This window comes from Poecile atricapillus, chromosome 6, assembly GCF_030490865.1.
Source record: "Poecile atricapillus isolate bPoeAtr1 chromosome 6, bPoeAtr1.hap1, whole genome shotgun sequence".
Taxonomy (NCBI): Eukaryota; Metazoa; Chordata; class Aves; order Passeriformes; family Paridae; genus Poecile; species Poecile atricapillus.
In genome coordinates this window covers 17,083,219-17,107,437 of record NC_081254.1, presented here as the reverse complement: position 1 = coordinate 17,107,437, position 24,219 = coordinate 17,083,219, and the positions used below count along the sequence as shown (strand labels likewise).

The 24,219-nt window shown below is 36.9% G+C and overlaps 1 protein-coding gene across 4 annotated transcripts in view; it reads left to right on the top strand.

Annotated features, from left to right (window-relative positions):
• KAT6B (lysine acetyltransferase 6B) overlaps positions 1 to 24,219 on the top strand; it is a 108,315-nt gene that overhangs the window by 29,451 nt on the left and 54,645 nt on the right. For all 4 annotated transcript variants that reach the window (XM_058840786.1, XM_058840784.1, XM_058840783.1 and 1 more), the window contains one exon: positions 23,706 to 23,814. In XM_058840786.1, the coding sequence (XP_058696769.1) occupies positions 23,706 to 23,814 (109 nt within the window). The remainder of the gene's footprint in view (positions 1 to 23,705; positions 23,815 to 24,219) is intronic.

The following is a 24,219-nucleotide window of genomic DNA, read 5'->3' as shown; positions in this document are numbered from 1 at the left end:
TTCAGATCAAAGGCAACTGATTTAGCTACACTGGAGGCTCCCATCTTTTAATTTAACATGTATCTATGACTAACTGATTACCTCTCAGATTTATAAAAAAATATTGACATCCTGCTGAAGTATGCAGTGACCTCTCTTCTAGCTGAGTTGTGTAGGTTTCACTGCAAGCACACTGAAAGCATTGATATTCCTGTAACCTTTTGAGGCAAGATATGTGTTTGGTGTATTAATGAGCTGGTTGAAGTGATGTACAGTAATTTCATCCTTGGGTAAAAACAGATGTGAAAGATTCTGTTTTAATATTTAATCAAGCTCAAAGCCTCTGTTGGCTTGTTTAAGTTGACCTGACAGCATTATACCTGGAAACACTTTGAATTAAACTCTGAGTGCTTGACCTTGTTCAAACAGTTGTAATTTAATAAGGCTGCTGTCTTTGTGGAGATAGTGCGGCTAATGGGCAAATCTTTTCTTGGCCAGGATTGCTTTTTACTGCAGTGGGAAAACTTGGTATCTGCTCTTAAAAAGATGCTAATCAGCTGAAGTAATAAAAATGAAATAAAGAGCAAAATAAGTTTTGTACAAGAGTTGCTAGTCCTAGATTTTAGTTTAAAAAGGAATTCCAGAAGATATCTGCTTTATTTTAATGTCTTCAGCATTCTTTTGTTACAGGTTTCTGGCAGTTTGCTCTGCTGTCGCTCATCTCTTGCCAGAACTTTTCTTAGGGTTAGGAGCTCTGTTTCTAGAGTGATATATATTGATTTGGACTCAGTAAAGTCAGAGCTTGCATCATTAAGGCAAATGGAATGTTTTTTAAAGGTTTTGGTTGTTGTTGATGTTTGTATGGTTTTTTTTTTTTGTTTTGCCTCTTCCCCTACTTGTGCCTGAAACAGTATTTCTTTGGCATGTTTTTTTAAAAAAAATGGGCCAGGGAGAGGTGGGGGGGTAAACAAAGGCTTCAATGTTTGTGAGCAGGTGTCATTGTATCAGCTGAAGTTTTGTGAAAAGAGGTGGCAATGGAGTAGAAGAAAGATTATAAAATGTGAGCATCAAATCAGGTTTCAGCTTGGCATCTGGGGTCTAAATGAAGTAGGCTATGTAGTACTGAGACAGAGGAGCAGTTCTTATTCATTAAATGTAAACACAAAGCTGGGAATTAAATGAGAGAAAAACATCAGGATCCGTATCTCCCTAATTCTATGCATATATTCAAAGACTTAATAAAATGGTTAAATTTCCTAGAGATTGGCTGGGCAGAAATGCACTGCTGTTAAAATTTGCCATCAATTTGATAGTTTGACTGTCTGGTTTACCAAGGTTAAGCTTGTGTTTTAGTAATCCCAGAAGCTATATATTTTAAATAACAACACTAAAATCAGAATTAGTTTGAAACAATTTTTACTCTGAAAAGTAAAAATATAGCAACACTTATAGCTACAGTGTTATAAAATATTGTCTGTTAGTTGCTGAAGAGTATTAGTGTAGCTTGAAAGTACATATTGAACAAGGACTGCATCTGCTTACAAGAAAACTTCCACATGCTGTAACAAATGTGCCTCACTATGCCAAGCAAAACAATAATTCATTAAAATCCTTTTTTCTCACTCTATCAAAATATAACTTTTATTCTCAAATTCAGTCAGGTAAATAAATACAGTTTTAATGTAATTGAATTTCTGTTGGTGCAGGTTATGATATTACAGCTGTCTTCATATTCCTAGGATGCAGTTGATAAACACGATACGTATGGATGCGTGCATTCAACACTTCTATTCTAGAATCAAGCAGCTGATCAGGGTGAGCTTGACCATGCACTATAAAGAATTGGAGTAATGCTGACTGGTGCCCCAGAGTGGATCCAACACGTGTTCATTTCTTCAGTCATCATTTGCATAGGCATTAAAAGGAAATAACTGTTCAGAGTCCACCTAAACCTTGCTGAAGGTAGTTGTTGCTGGTCTTTGATTTATGTGGGTGAAGAAAGGAAAACAAATTCTAAAATAAGTGTTCTTTCAACTAGTAGTTACTCATTTTACTGACACCTTATCTTTAGGGATTTTAATTGTTTCTGTAGTTTGAGAGCTTGATCATGGTTTGTCAAGCTCAAGAAATGTTGAGTTTGCTTCTCTGATCTGTTATCACTGTTTTGTGCAGTAGCTTGTTTCTTCCAAAGCTTGTGTTTCTACTAAAACTGGAGCTCAAGTACAGACATCAGTGACACAGAAAGTCGCTGTCAGCAGCACATTAGTATTAGGAACCTTTGGCAAGACGTCAGCTTCGTTCTGTGCCGTTGTGTATCTTCTACATATTCTGCTTTGGCTGTTGAAATGTTAGCTAGCAGCATTTTGGCACTTTATCATTGCATGGTTTTACCTGGGAAGGCCGATGGTGTGGTTCCTTTCACCTCCAGAGTATTGGAAATATGGTTCAGGCCCTTTACTGTGAGAGGTTATCTTGGCTGCTTGCAGGCTTGTGTAAATGACAGGGAGTCTCAGTCCAGTTCTTTAAAAACAGGTGTCCATTTTAGGCTTAATCAGGGTAATTTCATGTTCTTGCAAGTTTCAACAGTCTGGCCTATCGTTCCCTGTGGCAGAGGACATATATGATGGTAATGCCCTTTAACATAGTCATTTCTGGTTTGATTTATTAGAACATATCCAAAGTAACTGATAAAAACACTTGAGGAAACTCCATGTGCTGTACTTGCTAAAAAGACATTTCCAGGCCTATTGCAGTGATACCATTGCAAGCTGACAGGTTTCAGCTGTTGTCTCATTTTCTTGGTAGGACCTGGGACTTTGCATGCAGGTAACTGTAAATTGCTGCTTGAGTCATGGGGACAGATGTGGCTGCTTCTTAGACCCAGGAGGTAGCAACTAATTTTGCTAATAGGACAGAGACTTCAACTCAGGCTGATTTGATTTGGATGGGATTGAACCACCACCCCATTTTTCCCATAAGCAGGAGGAAAAAAAGGTAATCTCAGTGTTGTGGCAGACTGACAGGTTTTGTATGGATGGGAAGTATCTAGTTTCTATGCTTCTTTCAGCAGTGCTAGTTTATTCTGAAATACATCCATCTTGGATACACTCTGCTGGAATGGGTAAAAGTGCTAAACTTGAGTCTGGTCCACTATACAGAAGTAGTAGTGGTATTGGAGCAACAGCTCCACTGAGGGGAAAGATGGTACATTTGGTATATTTATTAAGGGTATCTGCTTGATGGTTTACTTTCTGCTTTCCTACATTTAAAAAAAAATACAAGAGAAATAAAGCAGTTGTAGTTACTTTGCAGCTGCAGTCAGCATTGGTCAGATGTAGTTTGCCCATCTTCCCTCAGTGAAGTTGAACTTAATGGCTAGATCACACAGTTAACTTCTACTCAAGCAAAAATGACAAGTAGGTTTTATGGAAATTAGTAAGTAGATGGCTTTGGAAGCATTACTGCTGAAAGAGGAGGGAGGACAGCTCTAGCTTCATCTTTGTGTTTGATATTTCACATAATGGTAGAAGTAGTAGTCAGATAAAGAATTAATATATGATACTGGATTATATGTGGCACATGTTCCTTCTTGGAAGGAGATGGAGATCCAGGATAAATAGCAAGGAGGAAGAATATTGGGGTTCTAAGTATGAGCATGAGGGATATATTTTGAGAATTTGGAGCTGGGGAGGTAGTAAAGATAGATAATCCAGTCAGAAGCTGATTTCACTAGATATGTTGTACTGAGGAATAAACTACTCCTAAATGTCCAAGATACTAGGTTAAGCTAATGTTTCTTAGTGTGAAAGGAAGTACTTTCAAAATCTCATGGGATGTTTCATAGCTAGAATAAAAAAAGAAATCTTGAGTGTTGTTTTTCTGCTTTTATAGCAACAGAAAAGATTTCACCATCCTGTTTGAAAGCAGGATCTACATGTTCTGTACAATTAGCTTGCCAAGATATCCAGATGTAATGAGGAGCAGTGCTTTCATTTCTTTGGTGTGATGTTTCTGGCCTTTCTGACCTCTTCTCTCCCATCTTGTTCCCATTACGCAAAACTGGTTTCAAACCCCACATTTTCTCTGTGTACCTTAATGAAAGATGCAATAACCTTCTATTTTTGCGGGGGGCTGGGTTTTGTTGTTGTTGCTACAGACAGACAGAATACAAAATAGACAGTCCAGTGAGTGGGTTTTGCTTTAGTTGCACTGTTTGGCATGTATTTGTAAGAGATTAAACTGGAATCTCTTGTATATACAACTGCCCTCATCCTCTCGTGTAATACAAGTACAAAACATTATTCTTGCCTGCGAAGTGTACAGTGATATTTTTGTTTTGCAGGCTCTCCAGAAGCTGTAGAATTTAGTAAGAGTGGTATGCTTCCCAGTGGTTGGGATGAAAATTTTTAAAATTTACATATGTAGTAATGATTAGAGAAATGCCTTTGAATTATTTTGTAGCAAGCTTCTCCATTTAATTTGCCATCCTAAAAAAATCAATGTATAGGTTGGTAATTAAACCAGAAATCAGACTAGGTTAGCAGTCTCAGCTCAGTAGGAGGTGCAACAATTTTACAACCTGTTTGTCATGACTACAACTTTATTTTCTAAAGGTGCCAGCAATTAGCTGTGTTGATTTAGCTGTATACTTGGTATCAATACCTCACTCTGTGCCTACAGAGTGATCAGTGTCACATTGAGTGCTGCGTGCTAGGATCTTTCTAACGCAGTTCTGTAACACCAAGCCCAGGGGGGACTAGCAGCACGAGCAGCAGCTTGCTTTTGACAGCAGAATGTCCTTGTTGCTATTGATTAGATTGTTCAGTGAAGTGAAAAAACATTGATCCAGCTTTAAACTGGTAGTTATATGATAATCCTGGAGATGAATGAGTATCAAGTGGAGCATTGCTGGGGGAAGGTGGCATGGGGGGAATCCAATACCGGTTTTCTTGTGTAACTAATAATAGGCTAATGATAGTAAAAAAAATTAAAGTAGTTGTTTTATTCTTTAGATCTACAGTAAATTAAATGCAGCTAATAAATATGAACCAGATCTTTCTCACAACAGATGTAAACAGCTGTAAAATTATATATGTCTCCTCTCTAATTTCCCAAATCCCTGTTCGCTGCTGCTCTCTAGTCTGGGCACTGCAAGAAATGCTGGTATTTTCACTGGTGCAGGGTTGGGGCATTGCTCTTGCAATGTTTTGGTGTCTGATTGGTGGTTATGTTTGGCACTGAGCTGCTCTGAAATAACATACTTATGTTTTGGAGCCAAAGTCAGTTCATATTTAAGTCCCTCTCATCCTCCTTTTACATCCAAAGCTTATCTGTATTGTGTTGCCTTTTCTTTGGAAAGCTGACTTATTTATTCCTTTTTTCTTTTCCTTCCTGAAATGAAGACTCTTGGGTGATTGTGGGGATATTAGCTTAGAGTGGGATCTCCTTACTCTGTCTCCTAATTCTCAGTTATTAGCAGGCTAACATGGATCAATGAGATGGCACTGCTGGTGTTAACATTTTCTGGGTTTGAGTCTGCTTTGACTTTCACACTCAAATTTTTACTTTCATATGGATTCTTCTTATGCAGCTCCTTAAGGAATGAGGAAGTTATCTTGAATATAGATGGAAGGGTCCTCTTCCCAGTCATTATTATAAATGCCACTATGTATTCCTTAGCCAGTATTTTGGCATCAGTAGTGGAGAATGGGAGCAGCTCTCTGTTCCTGGCTGTGAGTGTTCTGGTGCATGCTCAACCTGAGATCCAGCCTGACTTAGATTTGAGGGATGACAGCATCTCAAAAGGTTGTGTTTGCAGCAGTGAGCTCTTGAATCCTTGTTACCACTGTGTCTCACCAGTTTTTAGGGTTGTATTACTAGGGTTAAGGGGTGCACATTTTTTCTTGCACAGTGTACTTATTTTCTACTCTTTAAAGGTACAGCAGCACACACTTTGAGGAAGATGTCACTCAAAGATCCTATGTAGAGATCTCAATTTCTTTGATTGGTGTGGTCCACAGAGCCAGCCTTCTTCACATATATGCAGAAACTATAATTTAGTTTAAGAAATCATATTGGCAGAGCAGTCTGAAAATCAGACTTTTAAGAAATGCCAAAATTCATCCTTATTCTCTGTAGACTGTTGTTGTTGATTTGGGAATAGGGCTTGCTCCAGGGTATAACAAGTCCAAACTCTGCCCTACAAGAACTTCGCAGTCTTGGATTTTCAGCATTATAACTTACTTTGGGCAGGTCATGTTAGTTAGAGTTAATGATACAAAGCTTATAAAGGCAAAAATAGTTTCAGTATAATTCCTGTTCTACAAAACATTTCACTGTTTCCTCTTGGTGTATTGGTGTATTTCTCTTTTGTCTTAGCTATGAGATGTAATAGTCTTTCAGGAAGGTTAATGTTGACAGAGAAACTTCTCCTGCCTCCCCTGCCTTTACCCTTGAATTTACCACTAAAGCATGAATGATCTTGTCTTATGGTTACCCTTCAGTCTGGCTTTATACATCTTGTGATCAGATTATTATGTATTTAATTGAGAAACTAGAAGAGGCAAATCAATTAAAGTGCTTGGCTGTAGTTGTCCTCAGTATCAAAACTGATGATATTGCAACAGAACCTGGTTGCAGCAGTTGCCTGCTTTACCTTACATGCAGAATTCAAGTGTATGCCCCTGTGTGAAATAGACATTTTCCCTTTCTCCTGCCTCCATGCTAATTTGGATATAAAACTTCTTTTGCCCAAGTTGTATATTTTGTTGTTCCAACACAATTTGTTGTATGTCATTGGGGATTTTAGGGGGACCATTAGATTAGTTCAGTTGGCTATAAGTTAAGCCTGGACATTCACAGAAGCTGCTTTATTTATTCAGCCACTTTATTTCTAGCATCATTAAATATTGTAACTTTTGATTTGTGGTTAGATTACTGGTGCTTAGATGGCAGTAGTAAGAGTTTGCAGCTCTGCCTTGCTGTTCCTTTTGTAGAGCTACAACGGAAGAACTACTGGGAATTAGGCTTAAGAACTGTTCAGAAGGCAAAAAACTATGCAAAAATACTTCAGTTCTTTAAATTCTTTCTTATGGTTTTCATTCCTAGAGGGGAGATGGGTAGAGTATTTGGAATGAAATAGAGATGCACTTTACCTTTCAACATAAATTACACATACATTGTAATGGAAATTTATAGACAAACCCTTTTTTATAACCCAGTATTTTCAGAAGGTCCTTTCATGTAATGGAGAGGTACACATTAGAGCTGCATACTGTTTTAAAAAGATAGTTTCAAGGACAAATGTGTTTTCTAAAACTCGTTTAATGAGCTTAAGACTCTTGTACACATTTATTGGAATGCAGAAATGCTCTTTCTAGCATTAGTTACTTCGCTTGTTCAAGTGGCATAAGATGAACTGGAGTACTTTTGTTCACATAAACTAAGCATGCAGAGATTTGTCACTGTGGGAGACAAATGCTGGATGATTTTTGGGCCTGGGACCATATTTTCAGGACAGTGGAAAATTCCCTTTTTCCCTACTGTGGGCAAAATATAAATTTGATATTTCTGGTGTCTTCCCTGGTCCTCAGTCACATGACCAAATATTTTTTTCATAATTTTTCTGTACTACACAGTCTATACAGTTTTTATGCATACCTAATAGGCATTACAAGTAACTTAAAGGATTTGGTTGCCAGGAGATCACTTCTCAAACCAAAATAATATGAAGGCATCTCCTTAAATTCTTCCTCATAAAGCTGAATGAGTGGAAGGGTCAGTTTGAAAAGTTGCTAAAATTTTTTTGAGGTAAAACAAGGTGATATTGTGTAAAACTGTGAATAGTGTAATAGTTGGTGATTGTGTTATCTTGACAGTAGAATTACTTTAAAATACCAACCTGATATCTAGGGCAAATAATGAAGTTCTTTTGAAGAAATTATATTAATGTAATCTCTGAGCAGATAAAGCATAAATGAGTGCATGTTGCTTAACTCTGCTAAATCAGAGCATGGAATGAAGAATGATAGACACTTTTAAATTGCTTTAAATTTTTTTAAATTGCAAGTGTCCCAGAAACTCTTCAACAGTGCTACACATTCCTCTCACTTTTGTCTCTTGGGAATTTGGGGTGGGAAGAAGGTTCCATGTCTGCATAAACTTAGCCTTTAAGCTGAAAAGTTCTTGATGTAACCACTGCTGAGAATTAATATTAATTTATTATGTTACTTTCTCTGAGCTGGTACATTTCAATGACAAGTGTGCAGTAGCCTTCTCTCCTTTGTTTCCTCATATCACCTGGGGGATATGTGTCTACACTGACCATGATACTGTGCAGAACTGAAGGGCAGCTGCATATTCAGCCTCAATTCCAAGGGATAGGGCCAGAGCTCCCAATTGCTGGGTTTTCTTTAGTGGTATTTAGTGTTGTAGGAAGAGCAAAAAACAATCCTTACATTTTGAGGTTTTTTTCTAAATGGTGATGCCTTAATCAGCTATCCAAAGACAGTATGATAGGAGGAAAATTACACATCCAAAACAGAAACTGAAGTTCTTTGTTAAATTATTATTCTAGCAGCTGTTTGTAGCTTTATGTAGATGCTTTCAATTAAATGTGACTTACAAAAGCTGTAAAACCGCCCCAGTACATTGTTCAGAATTGTAGTGGAAATAAATTTCAAGTGGGGGAAAGTGGAATTAACTAATGCAGTAAGAGATTTATGCCCCTGTATAAACAAAAGTTGCAACATGGCTCTGACATCTTATGCAACTCTGTCAGGTGGTACCATTATGATTTGTTTGCTGGTAGGTTGTGAGTTTTATTTCTGTTTGGCTTCAGAGATTTTAAGCTTTTAGAGAATGTGGTTGTGATGGTTGATACAAGGATTTATTCTTGAGAAAATGAAGAGGCTGCCCAGAGATTACTGAACCTCCATTCTTGTCAGTGTTCAGGACTCTGATATTGATTTGCTGTGTTTCCCTGTTGCCTGACTTGACATCAATTTATGATTTTACACTGAATTTATCTCCTTTTATGGTGCGTCCAGAGAAGATTCACCAGAGGTGTTGTGGGGAAAAGTCATTCATCTTAAGAGATACTGGTTTCCAGGCGTGTGTATAGGTTTGTATGGGGAATACCTTTTCCCTCAGCTGACGATTTCAGTATTCCATTACACTTTCATTCCACCTTTCCCCTCCAAGCAGTGCAGAACCTCTAGAGGATGCTGGCCAGCAGACCATGAAGATGCTCAGCAGGCTGGAGCATCTCTCCTATGAAGACAGGGTGAGAGAGTTGAGCTTGTTGCACCTGCAGAGGAGAAGGCTCTGAGGAGGATGTTTAGCACCTTCCAGTACCTGAAAGGACCTATGTGAAGGACTTTCTACAAGCACGTGTAGTGATAGGACAAGGAGTAATGACTTTGAATTGAAAGGGTTAAGAGCAGGTTCAACTGAAATGGTTAGAGTAAGGTTTAGATTAGATACTAGGAAGAAATTCTTTCCTGTCAGGGTGGTGAAGAATTGGAACAGGTTGCTCAGAGAAGCTGGGGATGTCCCATCCCTGTGAGTTTTCAAGACCAGGTTGGATGGGGCTTTGAGCAAGGTAGTCTAGTGAAACACACGCAAGTATGCACACACCCAGGTGACAGGGGGCTGGAACTAGATGATCTTTAAGGTCCCTTCCAACCCAAACCACTCTGATTCTGCAAATTCACACAAGTAGGGCAGATGTCTTAGTGAAAGTGTTGTTTTTCCTAGAAAACAGTGCTGGAGTAGTGATTGTATAGTGCGATTAACTATGATTACGGGCAGGGGAAAATCCTTTCTCCCAGGAAACAGAAGTCTTATACTATAGAAAAATACTCCTGTAATGTCCTTCCTTCTGGAGAAGATAAGATACAAAAAAAAGTTAAAATTACTTTACTTCATTCTGTACCTGTGGGTATTATCTGTACTTATTGTGAAAGAGGATGGTGTCAGTGCATGAAAGATCTCATAATTGAAGTTGATGTTTTGGGGTTGTTACAGTGCTACTTCTTCCTGAGCTTCTTGGAGAGAGATGATGTTAGGAAACACTCACAGAATCACCATATTAACAGCAGCTTTTGCTTACAGCTGCTGCTTTCTCTCCTGGTGGTTTATGATACGGAGATGTTCTTCACCTGGTTTTTAGTGTGACAAGGGGCATGATATGTAACCAAGTTGAGTTCTCATCAGTCTTTTCCAGCACTCTTTGAACAATGAACACTAAATAACTGTCAAACGTGTAATTGTTCTCATATGAGTACTAAATCATCAAATTGAAATGATGCAATTAAAAGGAATATAAATCTGCAGGGCTGTTAGGGATACAGGATTTGGAGGGACCTTTTGAGAGCCTTTTTCGTAACAGTAGAAATCCCTGACTTCAACACTTCTGTCTGCCTGCATAGTCTTGCTGTATCTTGACTTTATCTAGACTGCCTTGGCCATTTGGTGTTTGAATTTGTTATCAGAGGGGCCTACAAGGGGGGGATTAAAAGTACATTATCAAGAAAAACTGATTTTTGCCTTTCTTTATATCAGACTTTCTTTAATATGTAGTTTGAATTGATTGAGTATTAATTCATTGACAGGTTGAGAATGCAGATCTTAGATTGTTTTGAAATATGAAACTGATCTGTGCTACTAGATGTGTCCCAAACAAGAAATAAACCCACACTATTACAAGATTTCTGATCTCAGACAAGTGCCACAGATAAATTGTGTGATTTAGGTTTGTTTCTCAAGTTTTATCAAACATTATTTCCAGAAATAGTCTGTAATTTTAAAGAAGTAAGAAAGATTAGAATGGGAAGTTTGTTTGAGTTGTTTGATTCATGTATTTTGGCTTTTAAGCTTTGCTATGTTTTGAGTAATAAAGTTATACAGGGGGCTTGTGCAATATTAATACTTTCCCCTTCCTTTCCCCCCTCTTTTTCCTGCTCTCATCATGTTTTGTCACTGTCATCTCTCTTCAAGTGTAGATTTATTTCTCATTCAAACTGTTGTTTTTGTTGGCAGGAGCTACAAGCAAGTCTGTGAAATTATGTAATGTCTGAAAAGTTATGTTCATGATTAATTAGCCTATCATGAAACTATTTTAGTGTGTGTGGAATAACTAGATCATATTTTTTATTTATTTGGCAGGGGTAGAAGGCACTCTGGTCAGATCAAGGAACTTCAGTGTGCTTTGTATTAACTATTCTATACATTACCTGTTTACATTTTGAACATGAAATGTATGTCTTTTTTATTGGTCACTTAATGTGAACCTCGTATGTGTTTTTTTTTCAGGAAACGAGCTTGGGCTGCAGGTATTCCTTTTTTCCCAAATTGTAAAATTTATAGTTGTTTGCTTAAAATTGAGCACCCTTTAAATGGTATACTCAAAGAAAAATTTGCCAGAAGTTAAAAAAGGGGGTAATGGTATGTTATTTCTGAACTGTATGGACATGAATGGCACAGCTCTTGTGGCAGTGGAGTCAAGATCTCAAGCAGAATTTGAAGTCTGGAGGGAACTCTCTATTATTTATGGTGCTGGGCTTTCTCTTTGCTTCTCCTCCACCAAAAAAAAAAAAAAAAAAAAAAAGTATCCCATAGAGTTAGGTTATAATCTGAAAATTCAAAGATACAGATACTGAACCTTTCAGATGTTGATTTATTTATTAAGACTTCTTGTTAGTAATAAAGACCTCTACATTTTATTGTAGGCATCGAAGTAGAGAAATAGAGAAAAGGTGTCTTCTGTGAGTTGGCCTATTGAGACGTCTTAATAAGTCTGGTAGTGATCATGTTTTAGACAAGTAGTTTTCAAAACTTTTTTTGTCCTCTTTAAAACTTCTGATTTGCATCACTGAAGTGCTGTTTCACAAATCCTTGCTTTTTGCAAATTTGAAGGAGATACTGTGCCCATTCTAAATGTAATTACTCATTTAAACCAGCATTGCAGTTAAAAAACACTGTATATAGTTTTTTGTTTTCACTAAGTTGATGACATTCTTTCTTACAGTGTAAGTGTAAATGCTTAGTTGTAAGTATTTTAAATACTGGAAAGTTAAGGTATGAACAGTCAAAAGCTGTAAATAATAATTTTATTTAGACTATTAAGAAACAGTGCCATAGTCAATCTTCTGGTTGTGTCTCAGATCTGCTATCTACTTGGTACTTTGGAGTGGTTAAGGGAGGTACTGTTCTCATACTAGCCTATATGGGAGCCTAAAATATGTACTCTGTAGGGATCAGAATTGCAGTCTTCATTGCAATTAACATATTTTTGTTGTATTTATCTGTTGGTGCTAAGCTGAATAGTGCATGCACAAACTGAAAAAGTGAAATATAAAAGTGAGTTGTTTACTTGTCTCTTGGTCTTACAGGCTAATCCAGTCCTAAAGACTTCTCAGTGAGTTAAGGTAGCTCGTGTCATGCTGCTTGTCCGTCTCCATTGAGATACTGTGTTTTCTCCTGTCTTCGAAGGAAGAGGCAAGGGAAACATCTTTGCACAGATAGTTTTGTCAATCAGTGGATTCCTGCAGCATGTTTTAATGAGTATATCATTGTGTCTTGTCCCAGCCATGCTCTACGCCCATTTGGAATTAGATCAAAAAGTGTTTATGCATTTCCACTGCATAAGAAAATTTGCAATGGAAGTAGTTTGAGTATTAGTAGTGAGAATTTTACTTTAATGGCCAGAGCTGTTAAGTGTGGATGATGCTGTAGGTACAGGTTATTTCATTGGTTAGCTCTTTTACTGGATGGAAGCAAACAGGAACTGCTTCCTGACAGAGTTGAAAGGAGGTTGATTATAGAAGACTTCCATTTCAAACTTGGGTATGGTTCAAGAGTGCTGTTAGATGGAGTTGTTAAGTGATCATTTCTTAATTCATTCTTTCCTTTGGTTTTGCCTTTTTGTTGAAGTTGCTTATCACCTTCTGTAGGCTATCAGCAGTCCAGTTGCTGTTTTTGAAGCAGAGCATAACTGCTTTTGAAGCACTATTTAAAAATCCCTCACGAAATTACAGTCAACAAGCTGCTGACTTAATGACTTTGTTATGACCTTTCTCCTGTCCTTTTTTGTGTCCTTTTGCACAAATGCTGATGCTAGAATTCGTATGTTTTCCTTGAGTATCATGGCAATTTAATGTTATTGGTAGGACTGAGAATGGCCTCATGAGCTTCATAGACTTGAATACTTGGAAATAGTGTAGAAGATGAATTAAAACCAATGCTTGAGAGCCTCAACTGTTTTTTGTTTTTTTTTCTGAAAGTCACGCAACAAAAGTTGCTGCAATAATTTTTTTTAATTCCCCCTCCTTCCCCCGACCCCCAGTTGCCCAGCTTAAATGTAATACTTAAGGCAAATTTTAAGCCTCTTTCCTTTAAGAGACTTTCATTTAATTTATATAATAGGCCTACTTGAAAGCCTTTCTAAGAAAAACTTGTCTTCTGTGAAATGTTTACTGGCTTTGTTCTGAGCTGTTCAAGCTCTGGTTTACATCACATGGCTAGTTAGCAGTGCTTTTTTATATTCTAAGGGAGATTATTTTACTCTATTTGCAAAATGACCTACAGTGATCTGGGTTTTTAATTATGAAATTGTTTTTTGATTTGGGAGGCTGTGATTTCTTGATAGTATGTTACTATTGAACATGATCTATATATTTAAAGAAGCAGAGACTGACAAAGCAATCTGTGCCATTTGTTGGAAGTGCCAGCCTCTTAGGTAACTCCTTGGGGTACAGGGCTACTGTGCTTAGTCACCTTTGTCATTCTCTGACATGGATTTCAACACACGATCAAGCAAAAAATTGCTACTCTCCCAAGTCTTGTATAAAATGCACTGTACGTACTTTACAGAGCTGGCAGATTTTCAGTGGCTTTGTGTCTTGGGCAATGGTTTGTAAAGGTAAATGCCTACAAGTGATTTCAGTGTCTTGGCTGTTGAATAAACTGCTTTTCTTCTCTCAAGAATAAAGTTCAGTTCCTGTAAGCTGTTAGCATTTAATCAGCTGTTTTTCCACATCCCCTTGCTTCAGAAAGGAGACCAGGAATTACTTTATTTTTTAAAAGAATAAATATATCAATAAGTAAATTTTTATTACTTGTGTTACTCTGTAGCTCACCTGGTAAAGAAGTATCTTTGTGCTGGTGTTTTTTACTAGATGGAAACCAGTGACTAAAAAACAAATGGTCAGTGGCCAAGCTACTGCCATTTTTTGCCTGTAAGAATATGAGCTTAGCCATGTCATTTTTCTACTACTTGGGCCTTAGTAAGAGAAGTGGCTGTGTTCTTTACAGTGATGTGATTTATACTCCATTTGCTCTTGAAACAATTGAGCAGAAAGGATGTCAAGTTACATGCGTGATTTAAAACTAAATACTTTTTTCGTTTAAAAACCCTAAATGTATACCAAAAAATCAAAATGTATGCGCTCTCTATTTAAAGCTTCTATTTCTGAGTCATTTCAGTGGAAGAAATCTAAAGAAACAGTTCTCTTGTAATCCCATTCCAGGTTCTGGAATTTGTGGCCATAATAATAATTTTGCTTTGGTCCCAATATTTTTCCCTTCCCTAATATTTTACCTTTTATGAGGCGACTAGGCAGGATATGTCTTGACTTTGTGCAGAAATTCACCTACTTCATCTTGGAGTAGAACAGGGCTCTGCTTGTTTTATTTAGAATTGCATTTCAAACACTAGCCTAGTTGCAAAAAGCCCTGCTTCTGTATTTAGCATACTGCTATTCAAATCTAGATTGTGCTGACAGTAAATTTGCCCCAAAGAGTAAACCAGATAAAATATGCATATGATCAATTTAATATGCAATTAAACATTTTCCCTGAGCAATTAGCATCAAGACAACTAATAATTATCCTGTGCCATGCTGCAAACATTATACGCATTTATGTAGGATGACTTTGGTAATAAGTTATGGATAAAAATATGCATATATACAAACATCTGAGTAAACATAATATCACAGCAATGAAGCATGTTCTTTTCATACTGGAATTTATTTAATCTGTGTAAAAACAATACATTTCCCCATAGAATGTAAAAGTTGACATGGCCATGGGATCATGGTCTGTGAATTGCACCTTGTGGTTTTGTGCATCACCCGCTTCATTCTAGTTGCAGTGCAGTAAAAAATAAAATTTGGAGTTGGAAAATGCAATCCCATGTGAACAACTGTATGTACATGTGACAGAAAACAGTGGATACCATGTCTGGAGGTCTCCTGAGCATGTGAAGAAACTGAGATAAAGAAGACATTGTGGAAATTAGAGCAGGATTGTCGAAAGCTAGATACATAATATCTATAAACTTTACCTCTGAATGAATACCTAGAAGTGTACTTGAAGGTGAGAATTATTTTTATTATAAAGAATGCATGGCAGATAATGTGATGCTCTTAAGACATCTAGATGGATTTAAAGAATTGAGTTTTGAGGGAGTTGGGAAGAATGAAAACTCATTGCTTTGTAAAAAAAAATAAAAATTGAGCTACATGAAATGAAAAGGTGTCACTTGGAACACGTGGCATTCTTCAACTAGTGCTAGGTATGTATGGAGTGACACAGATGATGGATAATCTGCTTGGTTGGATCTGCACTAGTGATTTCACTTTGGTTGTGGAAGTCAATAGATTACTTGGAGAGGGAATGAAGAAAAGCAAGCCTGTTGTTACACTTGAGGTTGCTTTGTGTGCCATATTGAATAGTGTAATTTAACAAACACAGGCATACCAAAAAAAAAGTCCTCTAGCCAGAAACTGAATATTAAGATGATTAGATTTTGAACCAGTTGCTGGTCTCATAGTAGGCAAGTAAGGGAGCAGAAAGGATATAGTTTGGAATTAAAAAATGTTGTAGCCCCTTAAATTTTAAGTGTCATTGAAATATCTTTTCAGATGAGTCTGAAGACAGAAGTTATCTATTCTTAGGTATCAAGAAAATGGAACTGTGTTATCTTTATATAAAGTCTAACTTATAAATGTGTTTTGAATTACTTTCCTGAGGGTACTTTGCAGAAGATGAAAGAAGGGGTCAAACCCAATTGTAGTTGAATGTGGAATTGCCTACATGCAGTACCGATGTTGCGTTCTGTTCAGTTTCATCTGCTTGATAGAGACAACTTAGATGTGTATTCCTGAAGGAACTATATTGCCACAGGTATTAATAACGTAGGTGAAAAATGTTAAAATAACTTTTTTCCCTTAGTCTTTTCACTTCAAAACCATTGAAGATAGACTTTCAGGAAGGCTGAAGACTGCTTGGCCCAAGGTTATGTTTACACAGTGTAGGTAATGGTCATCAGAATTGCAGGAAGAAATTCTGATGCAATGCAAACAGAAAACTGCATTGTATATAGGATGTATTTACAGTTTGAGCTGTTGATGACCTGGTAAGCAAAAGTACCTCGTAGTGGCAGGTTCTGTAGCTGGACTTTGATTTCAGATTAGAGACAGCATAAGAGGAAATTTGAGGATTACCTTCTTCATAGCCCAGTTCTTGGCTACAGAACTTATTATTTAAAAATGCTCTTACTGTTACAATGGAAAGGTGAATACATTTCTCAGTTGTTTAGTCCCAGGTGCAGAACCAAAGCAGGAAACCTACAAATTAAAGAACAAATTCCATTCCTATTCAGGAGGGGAAAGCTTGCTTTCTTCTGTAGTGCTACCATAGTGGGTAGGGCAGATTTTTATTTTATTTATAGTAGTTATTATAGAATGTTATCTTGGATTTGTGCTGGAAATGCTGTTGACAATGCTGGGATAGTTCTGGTTATTGCTGACCAGTGCTTACACAGAGTTGAGGCATCTTCTGCTTCTCACACATCCCTGCCAATGAGGAGGCTGGAGGTACTCAAAAATCCTGGAGGTTATCTAGGCAGGGCAGCTGATCCCAGCTGACCAAAGAGATGTTCCATACTATAAAGTGTTATGCTCAGTGTATAAAGTGGGAGCAAGAAGGCAGCAGTGAGGTACACCAATACTGGGTGATGGAGTTTGTCTTCCCAAGTAACCATTATGTGGGAAGGGGCCCCACTGTCCTGGCGATGGCTCAACACCTGCCTGCCACAGGCATGGTGCAACAATTCCTTGGTGTGCTTCGCTTGTCAATGTGGCTTTTGCTCTGGCTGTTAAACTGTCTTTATCTCAAGCCATGAGTTTTCCATTTCGACTCTTCAGTTCTCTTCCCCATCCCCATGTGAGGGTAATAAGTGAGCAGCTGCACAGATCCTAGTTGCCAGCTGGGGTTAAACCATGCCACATAGAAATTAATGCATGATCACAGAAGGGATACAGTTAAAATAAGTAAAGTATCAGAGATTGTTGACAGAAACAGTAGCAGGGCCTAGACTATCCACGGACTGTTTTTAATTGACAACAGTAATTCTGTGCGTCTTGAATTTGGACTGTAGTTGGAAAACCTCCCTTCTGTAAGTGTAGAGGCTTTATATTCATTCTGTTGAATATGAAAGCTGAGCCTGCAGAGGACCAGAAGATTTAGCTGTATTTTTGAACTGCTGCTTTGTACCTTTCTCTAGATGTCTTCTGTGCTTGCTTTGGGTGGTGGTTTTTCAACAGAAAGCGGAATTTTGATATCTTCAGTGGATATAAACTCAAATGAAACATGAATGCAGGTTGGCTTATGTGCAGCTAATTAAGTCTAAGCTAATCTAGTATTACTCTTGCAGTTACATGGCTTTGGGGCGTGTGAATCCAGGAGGATATGAAGGGTTTTAAATGTATCCTTTTTGCATAATTCTAGGTAACTCTGATAGTTACCTTGTATATCACAGTGCCCTTAGAGAAATATCCTTTCAAAGTACAGGAGGGACATGTGAGCAGAGAAAGCCACAAAGCCACTCTTTAATAAGGAGGCAAGTTTTATACAAAAAAAAAAAAAAAAAAAAAGCACACCTACATTTTAGCTGCAATGATAATCTTTGGGGGGAAGAAAAGACGTTTCAGACTGTGGCTTTTCCTCAATACACACCATTTATGCAGTTAGTCAATTTAAAAGTGTAATAAAGAAAGTTCACAGCCTGGTCAGTCCTCTCTTTTTGGAACTGCCCTTGTACTGGCCTTTGCTTTGTGCTCTTTGAATGCATAGCTGCATTAAGGTTTGTAGCAGGTGTAATGTTTCCCCACTTCTGCCTGTCAGGATGTGTTTGCCATCATTTGAGTTAGTGTGTACTGTTTACCATGCTTTGTGGGCCTGTAGGACTAACATGGGAGCTACTGGATAGTTAGCAAGTTGTTTTAAAAATTCAGGTCTTAGTTTAGCTTACAGTTCCTGAAACGTGGTGACTTTTTTGTTTTTTTCAGATGTAAGAAGTAAAAAAAAAAAAAAAGAAAAAAAAGAAAAAAAAAGTAATAAGTAAAAGTGTATTTTATACACAGAGAATGGATGCAGGAAAGGGATTTCAGCTGAAACTACTCGCAGAACCATGTCTTGCCTGGGATCAAGGGCAGCTGCTTCAGTAGCTGAGGCAGAAATGAGTACCTGTCGCTGATAAAGCTTTTGCTTTTCTATATTAATATTTTCCAAAACAGTATTTAGAGATGGTTCTGGCAGTATTTCTTGTTCAAAGACTTCTTTTTTTCAAACCACAGTAAAAACAAATAAGAGAAAAAAAAAAAATAAAAAAGGAGCACAGATAGCCCTCGAAGGTACTTTGTGAAAATGTAGCTATTCTGAGAAAGCCAGCTTGCTGCTTCTGTCCTTCCTAAGGCTGTAAATAGGCTGGGACCAGGACAGTGGATCTGTGCTGAAGGTCCTGGCAGATTCACTCTTCAGTAAAATTTGTCCCTCTATCCTAGTAACCCTGTAATTACTTCCGTGCTGTTTCTGTACAGAGGAGAGCAGAGTCTAATGTTTGGGTATTATGCATAAGGGTGTTTTTTTCCAGCAGGTAGTCAGATGATGTCGAGGTGGTTCTGAAAAGGCAGGGAGAGGCAGTTGCAAGTGTGAACAGCTGAGCTTTTCAGTTTACTAGTCAAATTTCTTGGGAGTGTGTGTGAAACTTTTAATTTCTTTTAATGTGTGTATAACACTTAATGAGATAGCACTTAAGACTGTAATTGTGTGTACACAGCTAATTCCTAACAGTTTTCAGACAATCTGTTTAAAACCTCAGAGTGCTATAGCAATGCAAATAAGAATCTTCTGGCTTTCAGTGGGATTTATAATTCTGCGTAACTTTGCATACTCAAAAATAAAGTAAAATAAAACTTTTCAGGACCTAATGTGACTTCTTTGGGGGTGGGATGTTAGAACATGCTAAATACTTTAAGAATTTCATGGTAGCTATAAATATAATCAAACAAGCATATAAGTTCCACAAGCACAGAAACTACATAGGGAAAAAATTGTTATTTTGGGCTGTAGCTCTAAGACAAGTTCTTGCATAAGGTAACAGCAGTCCAGCTGAATTTTTACCAAGGATTGATTTTGTGCAGTGGCAAAGCCTGTTAGTTTCTCAAAATAGATAGCTATGAGTCATTAAAATAAACAAAATAATTTACTGGTTGCATAAATGACTTCTAAGTCTTTGCTTAAACATGGACACTGCACTAGTTTAACTACTGCTAGCACTATGTTGTTATTTCTAAATTAGTGATGATATAAAAGGTGTCCTTGCCCATGGCAGGGCAGTTGGAATTAGATTTTTGTCCTTTCTAGCCTAAACCATTTTATGATTCCTTATTTTTTGTGGACCAGTCAGAACGCAGAATATGTCAAGACTGTGAGCAGTAAGGATACTGGGTCCGTAACGTTTCACAATGTGTAAACTATGTCAAATAGTTAAAATGCTTTGGAGTTTTTTGGTGGCTTTGGGGTGTTTTTTTCAGTTGGTTCAATTACAAAACACTTATTAAAGGCACTAAACCAATATCTTTTATTTTTAGTCTTTATCTGTAGCACAAATTTGCATTAAATGTGGTTTTTACTCTTGTGTTCTTTAGCGACTGAAATAATGACATAAACAAAATTCAGTGTATACGCATTCATATATTTTTAGGGAAAGCAGTTTCAAGTGTTAGAATAATCACAATTTTTGTTTAGAATAATTTTGAAATGATAAATATTGTGAAATTGGATTTTGGTGGTGTTTTTTGGTGATACAATATTGTCATACAGTACATGGTTTTATCACTATTTAGAGGACTGATGGACTGCAGTTGTTGTTTGTATGATGTTTTAAGGGATTGATTGACTATGGCAGCTGAATGTGTGATGTTCAAATAAGTACGGTTCAATTTCTACTTGGAGGGTAAAATAAAAACCCAACCTGTTTACAGGTGCTGAGTTGATGGTCTGTTACTGCTCCATGGTGTGTATATCTTTATTTTTTTAAAATCCAGTTTTCTGACTGCTCTTTGTGAAACTTCAGTTTCTGAATGCATGTTGGCATAAGGGATGAATTTTCTGTAAATTTGATGTTACTGCAATTGGGAATACAGTTATTAGAACAAGACGGTCTTTTAAATTTGAATGTTCAGTGTCTAGTAACCTAGCAAACTAAGTTGTTTTGCAAGTTGTCATTTACCTTGTTCACAAAATTAAAGGGATAAAAAATTCTTCTAGGTTATTAGTTCTGTTGAAGCAATAGTATGTTACTGGGGAAGAGTTATTCAGACCTCCCTTGTGTGACAGAGCAGACAAGCACCATACTCCTAAAGCTTCTGTAATGCAAATATTAATATTAAATATTAGCACAAAAAATATTACTGGTTCATCTGGTACAAAATACCACAGTGTTGAATAACCAACGTGAATAGAGATCCTTCCTATAAGAGATGAAATGGAATTAACCTTCCTGAATTCTAATCATTGTTTTTCAAAATATATGTGATGGCTGTATTTTAGAAGATAAATTACTGATTAGAAAAATAGATTAATTTCTCTTAGAGTTCTTTTATTAAGGTAGGAGGTGCTTTGCTGTTTGGGCTACATTCTGATGCTGTTATTAAAGAACTGAAAAAGTGCACCAAATCCCCTCCACCCACTCCCACCCCAGGCAAAAAAAAATTAGCTTCAAGCCCCCTTAATTTATGCTGAGACAGTTGTGAGCCAGAGTTAATACTACCAGTATGAATTCAGGTTTGCTTCAACTGTGCAAGCTGAAGCAAATTGAAATTATGTCTTGTTTACTGTGCTGACAGGAGTGTGTGTGTGTGTAGTCTTAACTTTCAGTAGTTGAGAGAACAGACCCTGTAATACAGTTATGAATGTAAATGGCTTCAAAGAATATACTGGAGCCTGTAAGTTTCTTGGAAACTTGTATATGAAGTAATAGGATTTCCAAGCTCTTTGTGATTAGTTTTGGTATGGGAACATCAGTCTTTGTAGCCCTGAACTGCCAACAACCTTTGTCCTTTATTTTACCTTCAGAAAAAAAAAGGGGGGGGGTGGTGTGGGGGCATGTTTGAAATAGGGAAGTAAATGAATGTTGGCTAATGGCCATGTCTTTTCCTAGAGCAAAAAAAATATCTTGGAAAGATAGATGAGATTGTGGACCTGGATTTGAATGATATGTGAAGCTTTGTAAATTATTTATCAGCTCAAAGCCTTTTTGAAATTACTAAAGCACTGTTACATCGAAGGGAAAGAGACTGGCATGGTTGCCAAGAGGAGATTTTTACTGGATTCCCCTAAAAGAATAATCTGTCTTTTAAAATTATCTGTATTAAACTTTAAGTAGCAGTTAAGAAATGTCCACACAATGATGCAAAATCTATTTGAATAGCTCTGGACCCTTTTTTTGCTGCTGATTATTGGCATAGTTTAAGTATTTTGGTTTTTTGTTAATACCATTTTGATCCAGTGACATATCTGATAAAAGCAAAATGATGGGAAAGATCTGTTCAATTATATCTGACTGGCAAGAATAGTAACTAAATAATTCTATTTTGTCTTATTTATATATATATATATGTTGTTTTTAACAAGTGAAAAGTCCTGCATGTAATTGGTATAGCACTTCCCACCTATAGAACTACTGATCTCATTCCATGTCATCCTTCTAAAACTGACAACACCAATAATGCTTTTTTTTTTTGAAGCATGACCATTTTTGAAAGCTGTCTGTTTTATAGCTTAAATGATTATTTTTATCCAAGTAGCAATTTCATATTTCAGTTAACCATATAATCCATATTGGAGCCCTTAGTTAGACAGAAGACTGCAGATGATGTTTGTTCCTATTGGTTATAAGAAGGTTACAGCAGTTCCCTTTTGTAGATGATGGAAGAGAACACACATCTTACTTATGAAAATTTCAGCTCTGTTTATCTTTTATGTATATTTCTGGGGTATACAAGTATGTCAGTATTTCAGTAATTGGATTATGAAGAGTTGAGCAGTGAACAAACCTTCTGAGGACTAAGTTTTCAGAAAAGGTGCGGCGCTCAGGGTATGTTTATATGGAATTACATTTGTGTGCTCCTCTTCTGTGGCTAGGACAAACTTACCTTCCTGGTGTCAGTATTCTTCATGCTGCTTGACTTAAAATGATCATAAGGCTTAATTACATAAGAGTGGTTTCAATATTTCTGTGTTATATTATGTTGAGATAAAAGGGCGCATCACCATGGGACTAATTCCTTCACAAGAATACTCTTAAAAACAAGCATTCCCCACTTCCCAGATCTGTAATGGAACACAGATTTATAGGTCAAGTGAAGATAGCCTGCCAGCTTTCAAAGTATTGTGGCATAAAGAGGAAATGGAAAATGAAGGTAAAACCAATAAGTGATCGCTTTGGTATGTTAAACTAACAGCATTGCCTACCTGAATCTGCGAACTTGTGAAAGAAACCATTTTAATCTGAGTTATTTTGATACTCTCTGCTAGAAGGTAATCTGTTATTTGACTATCCCATTTGGGAGAAATAGTTGCACATAATTTTATTTGTTACAGACCTGTTTACAGAGACTTCTGCTTAGTCATTAATACATTAATATTTTGGATGTTACAGGTTAGTGTTTTTGTTAAAGCTCTAAAATGTAGTACAGAAACTATATAATACATATTTATTCTCTGATAGTTTGTCATGTAATTGATAAGGAAGGAATTGAATTCCCTGAAGGGCTCTGCGTATTGCTCCCAGACACTGAAAGATTTGCATGTTTTTTGTTATGTATCAAAGCTGATGGGACTCATCAGACTGACATGGATAACTCTTGATCTGTTAAATCCAGTGCTTTTACCCTAAAATGGTAGTTTCAGAGAGGGGTATGAATTGTATTAGATTTCCAAATAATATGTCTTCAATTGGAGAATTTTTAGTAAGTTTGTTTTCTTGTGTAAAGAAAAAATATATTCATCTGTAATAAAGACTAATTTACATCTTGATCTTTGAGCACTGTTACATATGAAGAACAAGTGATTGTGTTGTGGAGTTGCAATTGCATGTGCAAGAATTGTATCCCAAGTTGTAATTTTTCTTTGTTTTTGTTAACACTACTCTTGTGTTGGAGACAGGTACATGGATTAATACACAGGGTGGTTTATTATGGGCCAACTGAAATGGAATATGTGAAGATAAAATCTTTGTAACAAAGTTAGTAAAGTGGACGTTTGCCTTGGCAATTAATATATGGTACAACAGAGTACCAAGTAAAAGCCAAGGAGGCTGGTGGGTTTTGGTTTGGGGTTTTTATGCTAGCTAACTGTCTGTTTATTTTTAAATCTAGCCACGAGCTGATCCCATCCCGATATGTAGCTTTTGCTTGGGAACAAAAGAATCAAATCGTGAAAAAAAGCCAGAAGAGCTCTTGTCTTGTGCAGATTGTGGCAGCAGTGGTAAGTTGCTGAGTTTACAAATATTAGAAATGTTTGTTTTAATATGTCTTTTAAAAATACTTTAAACTTGTGAACTTTATCCTCTCTTTGAACAAACATATATTGAGAACTGAATCCAGGAGGGTGAAAGAGTTTGTTGTTGTTTTTCTTGGTTTTGTTTGTTGGTTTGGTTTTTGTGTTTTTTTTCTGTTTTAAACTAGAATTTTGTCATCTGTATAATTAGGATAATTACAAGTGAGAGGTATGAATTTATATTTATGTCGAAGTATAGATCTGCTGAGTGAATTGAGGGGAAACCACGCTTTTACAATATAAGAATTCAGAATTATTGTTTGGGATCTATATTGGCCCTGAAAACTCAGTTTTGCAATGTGACATCAAATGATGATCAAGAATTTTGCTTGC